Source organism: Oncorhynchus nerka, linkage group LG10, assembly GCF_034236695.1.
Source record: "Oncorhynchus nerka isolate Pitt River linkage group LG10, Oner_Uvic_2.0, whole genome shotgun sequence".
NCBI lineage: Eukaryota > Metazoa > Chordata > Actinopteri > Salmoniformes > Salmonidae > Oncorhynchus > Oncorhynchus nerka.
In genome coordinates, this window is record NC_088405.1 from 34,423,613 (window position 1) to 34,434,631 (window position 11,019).

General features: G+C 41.4%; 1 protein-coding gene across 1 annotated transcript; it reads right to left on the reverse strand.

Annotated features, from left to right (window-relative positions):
• Nucleotides 1–532: 532 nt before the first annotated feature.
• aifm2 (apoptosis inducing factor mitochondria associated 2) lies at nucleotides 533–7,427 on the reverse strand. The gene is made up of 9 exons (XM_029669639.2): nucleotides 7,323–7,427; nucleotides 5,663–5,844; nucleotides 5,454–5,569; nucleotides 5,115–5,234; nucleotides 2,683–2,775; nucleotides 2,467–2,575; nucleotides 1,980–2,132; nucleotides 1,040–1,240; nucleotides 533–918 (listed from the first exon to the last, which is right to left on the reverse strand). Exons 2-9 carry the CDS (start codon nucleotides 5,832–5,834, stop codon nucleotides 767–769), a joined length of 1,116 nt encoding a protein of 371 aa, XP_029525499.1. The 5' UTR covers nucleotides 5,835–5,844; nucleotides 7,323–7,427; the 3' UTR covers nucleotides 533–766.
• Nucleotides 7,428–11,019: the final 3,592 nt, after the last annotated feature.

The window sequence follows — 11,019 nt, forward strand, 5'->3', positions numbered from 1 at the left end:
CTGAACAGCTAATCAAATGGCTACCCAGACTATTTGCATTGTTGAAAATAACTTTTGCCCATCTTATGACATAAAAATAAAAACTACACCCAAGCATACATCGCCAGTGACTTGCTAAGTTGATTCATTGACAAACAGATGGAACTTACCTAGTTAGCGATTTTGGGCACTGAAAAAAAAAAAAAGAGCCGCAGCTTATGCTTTATTTACATAGGCTAACAGCTTGCTGATGAAGTTGTAGACATGTTCTCAGAAACCAGTCCTGAGAAAAGCCAGCTGCAGCGGACTCAATACTGTCTGCAGTGCACAGACTAGTTCTCATTCACTTTTTTTTATTTTTAACTTGAACTGCTGGACCTAACACCTACGCTAGATGTACAGTAACTTTCAGGGTACGATAAAACAAACCCACATCGCACCCCCAAGGCTCAAATCTGGTTTTTCATAATGAGCAGCAGAAAAACAAGCGGCGAGTTCAGCTCAGTTGCTCTTGAAATTGTATCAAATTACAGAAATATATTTAACCATGAAATTCAGATTTTTTAATTTTTTTTAATCAAGACATACATTAACATTCATTGGCAAAAATGGACATTGTACAAAGTTTGCATCACATTGCGTAGAAATATTTTACAAATATATGGTCTCATATCAATAGTCATGTCAGAACGCCAAAACTTCTGCAAGCTGTCACCTGAGTAAGGCACTCTCAAGGCGGTGCTGGCAAACGCATGTCTTCGCTCCACAATGTTCTGTATGGCACACGTTAAGGAGCTTCCTGACCCATTTCCTTCCAGCTTTTCCACAGTAGTAGGTTCTTGCTCTTGACCTGGGTTACAAGGCAACGGGGAAGCCTCAGCCCATTGAACTGGCCCACTCCATCATTATGGCCCATGGCTAACAACATGGTCACACTCCCTGTCAGGAAGACATGTGGACATATACCCATGATAGAATGTTCTATAGTCAGAGATCAAGGTCAAAACTATAACATTGACAGAAGTAGGGTTTACAGGAGAGAGGAGACAGTCTCAATTACCTGGGTGATAAGATTCCAGGTGCTTCCCCATCAGACTGTTGGTGATGTTGGCAACAGCAACCCCAGCGTGGAGACCTGCATGGTACGCCATCTTAGGCTCGTTAACATTAGCACAGTCCCCAACAGCGTACACATTGTCATAGCCCTCCACCTGCAGGTGCACATTCACTTTCAGGGACCCATTCTCTGCTAGGCATCCATCTGAAATATAAACAGAGAAACTTAGTAAATGCATGTAGATCGTGTTTAGACTACTGTACTAACATGCTGACCACATAGCTCGCGTCGTGTGCGTAGCCAGGCGCTAAAATAGAGATCTCTTCTATTTGTGACTCACTGCAAGTCCCGCCTCTCCCATCTCCAAAATTGTTTTTTTATGAGCATATACCCATGGGTGATTGAAAGATGAACCGAGGTCCACACTCCAGTCGGTAGTGGTAATGTAGCTTAAAGTTGGTTGCCAACCGTCATATCAAGTCAAAAGAAGAAGCCTGAAGGAGAAATTACAATATACAATTTTTTTTACCCTTTTATCTGTGGATTAATTGTCAGAGTAGAGTACCTTGTGCATTTCAGGTAAAATAACAACCCAATGTTTATATCCCAGGACAAATTATCTAGCAACAGCAAGCTAGCTAGCTTCCCAGCTAGCTAAATTGCCATAAATGTTTATTGCTTTTTGACCTGTCCCCAAATTAATATAGTTGGTTCAGAGTTGATTTGGTATTTCAACCTGCGTGTCCTGATCGCTTCTGGTGTGGGGACAAAAATCAACATGCGTGCGATGGCGCATGCGGTCTGGTCACCTTCCTAATATTGAGTTCTGTAAAGTTGGTTGGATTTCCTTTGGGTATTGGACCATTCTTGATAACCTCAACAGTTTGTGTAAAAAAAACAGCAGCATAATCCCTCCACCTAGTGGACAAGACAGACAACTCACTCAGGCTGGAGCTATAGGCATCAGAGTTAATCTTCATGCCTGTGCAGCAGATGACGAGGTCTGCAGTGATCTCTGTATCCTTGTCTGTCATGATAACCATGTTCTTGTTGGTCACATTGAGCTCCAGTAGAGACAGGTTAGAAACTTTCTGCCCTAGAGTCAGATGGAAAAGTGAGGCCACAGTGTGAAAGTTAATTACATAACAGCAGGTGAATTGCACTGAGATAATAATTATACTAAGTGTTTAGCATGAAACAGATGATCAAAGAAAAGTACTCTAGGCATTTACTGTTTGTGTCAGTCACAACAGATATCCTAATTCAACATCTAATGATGAGGAAGGGAGGCAATCACCCTCTGCACACACATGAGCTCTCTTGGACATTCTCTGTCTGCTGAACATGCCATAATCAAAACTGCATTTTCACTGACTGGTGATGCTGAGTCACCCTGACTAACATTTCCTCAGCCAGACATAACCTCTTACCCAGTAGCAGCTCCACCCCTTTCTCCAGCAGCACCTCCTTAGCCTGTTGCCTGACACTGGGCAGCAGCTCTGGGTCGGCTAGGCCAACACGGGAATGGATCAGGATCACCTGGAAACATGGAGGTGTTTGAGAATGGAGGGCAAGCTCCATTAGTTGTGCTCCAACCACAAGTCTCTCAGAGGTGTGAATAACAAAGGGATGTAGGATATTATTACCTTCTTGTCTGGATATTCTGTTTTGATCTCTGCAGCCATCTCTACACCAGTGGATCCACCACCTACCACAAGAACCGAACCTGCGGCCTGGACCTGACCAACAGCAGGGAGAAAACAAACACCTGTCATTTACTAATATTTTCATAACACATGAACGTGGGTACAACTGTCAAATGTATTTCAAAATACACTGAACAAAAATATAAATGCAACATGTAAAGGGTTGGTCCGATGTTTCATGAGCTGACAACAAGATCCCTGAAATTTCACACAAAATGCTTATTTCTCTCATTTTGTGCACAAATGTGTTTACATCCCCGTTAGGGAGCATTTCTCCTTTGCCAAGATAAACCATCCATCGGACAGGTGTGGCATATTAAGAAGCTGATTAAACAGCATGATTACACAGGTACACCTTGTGCAGTTGTCACAATGCCACAGATGTTTCAAAGTTGAGGGAGCACGCAATTGGCATGCTGACTCTAGTAATGTCCAGGAGCCATTGCCAGAGAATTGAATGTTAATTTCTCTACCATAAACCACCAACTAGGGCTGTGCGATATTGCCTAAGTTTCCTTTTTTTCTACTGATGGGAGATTCACAATATTCAGTACCAGTCATACAGTACCAGTTTTCTACATTGTAGGCTCAATCTGACATGACACTCCAGCATGACAATGCCACCAGCAATTCTGTGAGTGATTTCCACAGGAATGTCAGTGTTCTGCCATGACCAGCGAAGAGCCCGGATCTCAATCCCATTGAGCACATCGGGGACCTGTTGGATCAGAGGGTGAGGGCTAGGGCCATTCCCCCCCCCCCCAGAAATGTCCAGGAACTTGCAGGTGCCTTGGTGAAAGAGTGGGGTAACATCTCACAGCAAGAACTGGAAAATCTGGTGCAGTCTATGAGGAGATGCACTGCAGTACTTAATGCAGATACTGTCTTATTTTTTATTTTGACCCCCCCCCCCCCCCCCCCTTTGTTCAGGGACACATTCCATTTATGTTAGTCACGTTTATGGAACTTGTTCAGTTTGTGTCAGTTGTTGAATCTTGTTATGTTCATACAAATATTTATACATGTCAACTTTGCTGAAAATAAACAGTTGACAGTGAGAGGACGTTTATTTTTTTGTTGAGTTTATAATTGTGTTCATGCTTATTTATAAAACACAGACTAGGCAGCTAGTATAAAAGTATTTGGCTCAAATGCCACTAGTGGTACCCCAATGCCACACGCGACAAACTGAGTGTTAATTATCCAGAATCAATGTTCATTGATACTCTCATTTTAGTGGTGTCTGCTCTGCTCGCAATTTGAGTAGTAGAGATATAAAAAGGGTATTGTTAGAAAAGTGAACTTCTCTACTACTGAAGCAATAAGGCACAAGTGGGGTGTGGTATATGGCCAATATACTACGGGTAAGGGCTGTTCTTATGCACAACGCAACACTGACTGCCTGGACACAGCCCTTAGCCGTGGCATATTGTTCATATATCCCAAACCCCAGAGGTGCCTTATGGCTATTATAAACTGGCTACCAACATAATTAGAGCAGTAAAAATAAATGTTTTGTCATACCTGTGGTATACGGTCTGACATACCATGGCTATCAGCCAATCAGCATTCAGGGCTCGAACCACCAAGTATTTAAATAAAATAATGTCTCAATGTGTTTGTCCATATGACAGATTATGTTAGACCAAACCTCACAAACAGCAAGTTGAAACCTCTTTGTCAGTGAGGAAGATGTGATCTCAACTTTGTTGGCGTAAGAGGTAGTGGCTTGGTATGTGTAAACTATAGAGAAAGAGGCGAAACGAGAGGTTTCAGTCGCTAAAATCATTTTAGAGAATTTGCCAGTACGTCCAACTGGCCTCACAACCACACACGAAGTGTAACCACACCAGCCCAGGACCTCCACATCCGGCTTCTTCACCTGCAGGGTCGTCTGAGACCAGCCACCCGGACAGCTGATGAAACTGTAGGTTTGCACAATGAAGAATTTCTGCACAAACTGTCAAACAGTCTCAGGCTCGTCGTTCATCCACCGCCATCACCTCATGTTTCAGCATGATAATGTAAGGATCTGTACACAATTCCTGGAAGCTGAAAATGACCCAGTTCTTTCATGGCCTGCATACTCAGACATGTCACCCATTGAGCATGTTTGGGATGTTTTTCTGATCCACACCTCTACCTTTTTTTTGTAAGGTACCTGATCTGAACAGATCTGTATTCCCAGTCATGTGAAATCCATAGATTAGGGCCTGATGAATTCCTTTACATTGACTGATTTCCTTATATAAACTGGAACTCTAAAATAATTTAAAATGTTGCATTTATATTTTGTTCAGTGCAGATCAAACATGAACGTTAAGTCAGGACCAACAAACCAGCCCTGGGAATGCACTTCCATGAAAATGTACCTCCTTCACAATGTCCTCATACTTCTGGATGGCTGTCTGATAGGAGGCCACCATGTTGTACTTCCCCGGGAAAGGGCCGTCTGTGCCAGTGCACAGTATAAGGTGTGAGTAATGAACTTCCTGTGGTGTAAGACATCAATGACACAGTCAAATTACAGGAACAAACTGTCACATCTCCAGCCTGTCAGAAGCGGTCTGCTTTGGACAGCACACTGCATATGCCTAAGTATGGAGAGTACACCAAGAACACAAAGCAGAGTTAATATTCAGCATCTAGAGCTGACTAGAGAAAGCGACATTACATAATAAACCCCAGCATGCCCATACAGTCTACTGTACCTTTCCTCCATCCAACGCTACAGTCTGTGACACTGGGTCCACCCATATGACTCGCCCCTGAAGGAAATTCTCTCCAAACGTCTTCAAATATGGGATGAAGGTCTGCTGGGCAAAGCCTGTGAGAAAGTAACTAGAAATGTCAAAGGTTCTTTAAGTGGGAATTGTTAGATCAGTGATGTTACAATTTCCAATGGGTCAAAGGTTCTCACCACTCTGAACAGAGGCACGGAGGGCAGCCACATTGTGATGAAAGGCGTCACGGAGGTCAATGAGGGTGAATGGTATCCCCCTGGATTTGAGCTGTTGTGCGGCGGCGGTGCCACCGAAACCCCCGCCAACCACCACAACATGAACATTGTCTACAGATACCTGGCTGCCCATTGTCTGTAGGCTATGACGATAGGGGTAAAATGGTAATGAAAACTTTAAAACATTTCTGGTGTGAAAGAAATGTAGGGAGTATTGTGATCTTACAAGAGTCAAAGTACTCTCAGAAATAACAAATTACACACAAAAACATTAAGAGCACCTTCATACTATTGAGTTGCACCCCTCATACACAATCCAAGACTCAAAGGCTTAAAAATCTCTTTAACCTGTCTACTCCCTTTCATCTACACTGATTGAAGTGGATTTAACAAGTGACATCAATAAGGGATCATAGCTTTCACCTGGATTCATCTTGTCAGTCAGTGTCATGGACCGAGCAGGTGTTCTTAATGTTTTGTACATTCAGAAAATATGGAGTGAAAATATTGAAAATAAAATATTGGCCTACACCGATAGGGCTGACAAAAAAAACTTGATAAATAAATGCAAATACAAATCGTAACACATTTATTTGGATAAATCCATAACAATGAGCTATTGATGGCCGACTTTACCTGGCATAGAAAATTAGTTCTCGTCAGGACACTCTCGTTCAGAGGCGCTAGCCTAGCACGACCACTTCAAACTAGCTGCACTCCGTTTCGTTAGACCCGTTTTCTATTGATTGTTCTTTGTGTAATGTAATATATAATCATAACAATTATGCTAATGTATGATTTCGATACATGCCCGTCTCATCCCGAAAGATTCATTACTATGGGACAGATGGAGATCGAATTTGAATATTGAAACAAGGTTGCAAATGTCGGAGACACAAGCTTTATACAAATCTTTGCCGTTGAAAACAAAATGTTAGTCTAAAAGAAATGTGAGATAATGTCTAGATGCTTTTTAATTGTGGCGAACAAGTATATAAATTCACTGTCTGGGCTAATGAGACAGTGGATTACGCAGTCAGATGGAACAGAGTAATTAGGCATTTTAAACGTCATATTTAGCTGGTGGTCATTTGTGCAATAGACACCGGATGGCATGCAGTTTAAACCAATCAGCATTAGACCCACCCGTTATATACAAGACAACAATGACTTTGCAGTTTACACAGGAACATTTAATGACAGTCTTCATCTGCTGCATTTACATCAGAATATTGTAACATTTCACACCTTGACATATCGTAGCGAGTCAGTGACCGGCTTAGCCATAACAGTTAAATTGCTTAACGTTACCTTTAAACAGGCTGACATAGAATTCATTCGCAATTCAAGAACACGCTCTGTACCTTATACCCTGTGCCTCGGAACCGTGGCAATATAGATTTAGAATGAAATATTGATAACTCCCCGAGAAAAAGAATTACAAAAATGTCCACTCCGAAATGATTAACCAAATGCCGTTATTCAGCGACTCTCTATCAAATCTAGTTGACACGAACTACCATAGTTTCTACTTAAATCAAATACAATATCGGCACCACTCAAACTCAACTTTAATTTACATATTGTAACTATAATAACACATCGTATATAATTAACTTACCAAAATGTATGCTACAACCGCTTCGTCGTCGTTACTTTCCAGCGTGGTTTCCCGTCTTCTCTCAGTGTTTTGCCTCAGTAAGGAAAGTAGCTATTGGCTGTCCTAAAAGTCGCTACATGACGAAGTCGCCTCATTTGCATAATTGGCAATGTGCATGTAAATGTGATGAATGCTGTAGGAGAGAGGAATAACATCGTGGGAGAGACAAAAAGTAAGTTAAAAAATACCTTAAATATATTTAGAACTACAAATGAACTTCTGTCATTCTTGTTTTTTTATGTCACAATTCAAACCCTCCTCCTTTATCTAGCCTTGGGACCGGCAAAAGTGACCCAAAACAGACACACTGGCGGAGTTGTATTATTATTTTAGTTTAGTTTTCTTAATTTGGTTTGGTTTTTAACCTTATGGTCCACTTAGGAGCCTACAACAAGTCACAGTAAAACGTAACATTTAAAAAATAAATTGTATCCAATCTACATTAACAATCTAAATGGACCAAAAAGAGACATTAGAAAAAATTACGGTAACTAGTCTGGCCCTAATTCAGGTTAATATTTTTTTTCTTCCCCAGACCCCCCTCCACACACACACTCATATGGATGAATACTCTCTCGACTTCAGCATTCGAGTGTGGCAAGGACAACACAGACACAGAAGCCATGGCAAGTTATTGAAACAGGTTGATATCAGATGCATCCCTGAACTTCCAAATCTCACTCCAGAACCCCAGTGTGTTTTTTGTCTCATTCCATTTACTAAGATGGATGGCGCGCTGGACAATCTTGTCTATCTCTGCAGGGGAGTAGCCAAGGAGCTTGACTATTTTTTTCTATTTCTCCAGGGCTCTTATTGTGCTTTAGAGTTTCCTCCACACTGAAAACTGGCATGTACTGTAATGCTTCGATGTTGTCCGGCAGTCTCACCCTCAACTCCATAGTGAGGGAGATGGTGAAGGCTGCACACCGCTTTCGGACATTGTTTTATTTCTCGGGCGGAGTGGAGCTCAGCAGCCTTTGACTCAAAAAGGTAACCAATGTACGGTTTGGGACTGATGTATCCATCTATTGGCCCTTTGAGTACATCACCCTTTGAGTACATCAACATTTGCCAGTGGATTCAGCACCCTGCTGCTCACAGACTTGATCAGGCTAACCAAGCTGTCAAGTTGCTTAAGAAGATCTACTTGCTCTCCCTCAAAAGCCTTGATGGCCAACTGTACCTCACCCAGCACGGACTTCAAAAAAGTCAGATACAATATGTTTTGAGGATCACTGTACATGGAGTATACAACCTCAGCCATGTAGCAGTGTTCACTGGACGTGGTGACTGCGAAATGCAGCCCAAGCTCCTCACTAAATATAGCGACAACGTCACTAAATTGGCAATACTGCTCCATATAGCCGTCTACAGTTTTTTTTCTCTCACTGGGGATAGCCTGGGCAGCCGCTACTGGGCTTTATAGAACCACTGGGATGTTCACAATCACTTTTACATGCAGCACACTATTCCGGATAGTAGCTCATATCCCACTTAAGGTCCTATTCTGGAGAAATAGTTTACAAGCACCTTTGATATCCCGCTCACGTGTATCCCTGCACCATGAATAAACAGAATATTCCTCATTTAAATTCATATGGGTTAAATGGAATAGTCATTGAAATATGGACACTGACTCTAAGCCTATAACACTCTAATATATTAACTCCTGCAGAATTATACATTTCTTGCAGTAAAACGACACAACAAATGATCATTTTGTCTTGGGAACAAGAGTAGAGAACTATTATTGACTTATTTCAGCATCTCTTGAGAAAATGCAAATGCTTGTGTAATGTGTTATCTTTGCAAGCAGACATCATTTCAACCACATAAAATATGCACCCATGACGAACTGAAGTATTATCAGAAACGTGTTTCATGTTTTCTCGCTTTTCATTTACTTGAAACTGATTACATTTTACACAAAACTAATCTTTCCACTGTTTTGGAGTTATTGTGTTTTCTCCCTGGTCCCTAAAAGAAAAAGACAAATTTAGCATGTGTTAAATAGATTACTTATGCATAAATTCTATCAATGTAAGACATTATTCTGGTGAGAAATAGTTTATTTAGTCTTCTGGGACAACAAGTTATGACAGAAGAGAAGCTGCATGTATCAAACTATAACTGACAAACAAATGCCCTACCAAATGTCGTAAATAATAAGCAAGAAGGTTGTCTAAATTAGGGGTGAAAGTAGCCCGGCTATATAGTCCACTACAGAGTACCAGCAACATAAACTATGATAGAATTATAGTGCATCGAACTGATCAGGAAGCCTACTTTTTACATGTGATTTGTATGACAGTCAGATGACATCACACAACACCCTTGATATGCGAAACAGCTTGCAAAGACCAGAAAAACAACAGTTAACAGGATATGTTTACATGCCACAGATAGCCAATATCTAAGATCAGCATATCCCATACATTTTATCCGGGTTTTTCATAATCGGGATACAAGTTTTTTCGGATTATTGTAAACGGGATATGATGTTAATATGTGTTAACTCCAAATAAGATTACTTGAGTATCCCGAATAATAACGTCCGTTATCATTACTCAAGTATTCTGGTATTGGTGTGCATGTAAACGTGGCTGTGAGTGTTCATGCCTCAAGCAATGACTATGTAGGCTATAAGGGGCCCAACCCGAAATGCAGGGCAGGAATTTTCAGGTGTGAGTTTCTTGTCGACTATGTGGAAGGAGCAAACGAACAAGGTTGTGGTACTTATGTGAAGCTAGCCACAATAACGGTGAGCCACAATAGTGGAATTTGTGGTTTAACTTAACAAAATAAAAGTAATTCAGTGAAAGTGATGAAAACTGAAACAAATAGTGAAATTATGCCACCTTTGGACTATACACTAGATAATGCTAAACACTGCAAAACACAGCCTTAACTATGGAACTTGGGTCCTTAAAATGGGGTACCAGGACTTTGTGGGAAATCACCTCACTGTCCAGCCTATTGTGCATATTGACATTCATATTGCAATGGGCAACATTACCTATGGATCTTGGGTCCATGAAAGGGGGTATCAGCCTACTCAGTGACACCCAGAGAACACAACTGTGAAGAGTTTACACAAATGTTAGTGTTGTAGCTCTTATTTCGGGACCCTGTCCCCGACCTGCCTTTTGCCTACCCCTTGGACTATAATAAATATCAGAGCTCAAAGCATCTGCCTCCCGTGTCTGCATCTGGGTCTCACCTTGTGTCGTCATACTAATCTGTCAACCTACTGTATTGGACATTCATATTGCAATTTACAGCCTTACCTGTGGATCTTGGGTCCATGAAATGGGGTATCAACCTTCTCAGTGAGTATGTGTGTACGAGGCTAATCTTTGTGAAACCTTTTCACAGTTGCGTTCTGTGGGTGTCACTGAGTAGGCTGATGCACCATTTAATTGACCGAAGCTCCACAGATAACCCTATACATTGCAATATGAATGTTCAACATAGTAGTAGAAACACGTATGCCCCGCCCACCTGAGGATCTGTCTTTTTCAGCCATCTATTTCCTGTGTTTGAGGACTGCAAAATATACTCAACATTGTCTTTCTGTTGGATCTATGAGAACGCTTTGTAAGGAATTTAACACATCTCGACACTTACACCACAGGAAAGATGCATTTGTTTTGTTGGG

What these genes read in the sequence shown, in the direction of transcription:
- aifm2 (XM_029669639.2), bottom strand. Translation starts at nt 5,834, where the DNA reads ATGGGCAGCCAGGTATCTGTAGACAATGTTCATGTTGTGGTGGTTGGC. An exon ending in TAGCGTTGGATGGAGGAAAG is followed by an intron (nt 5,235 to 5,453) that starts GTACAGTAGACT and finishes CTTACACCACAG; the next exon opens with GAAGTTCATTACTCACACCT. An exon ending in CAGAATATCCAGACAAGAAG is followed by an intron (nt 2,576 to 2,682) that starts GTAATAATATCC and finishes CCATGTTTCCAG; the next exon opens with GTGATCCTGATCCATTCCCG.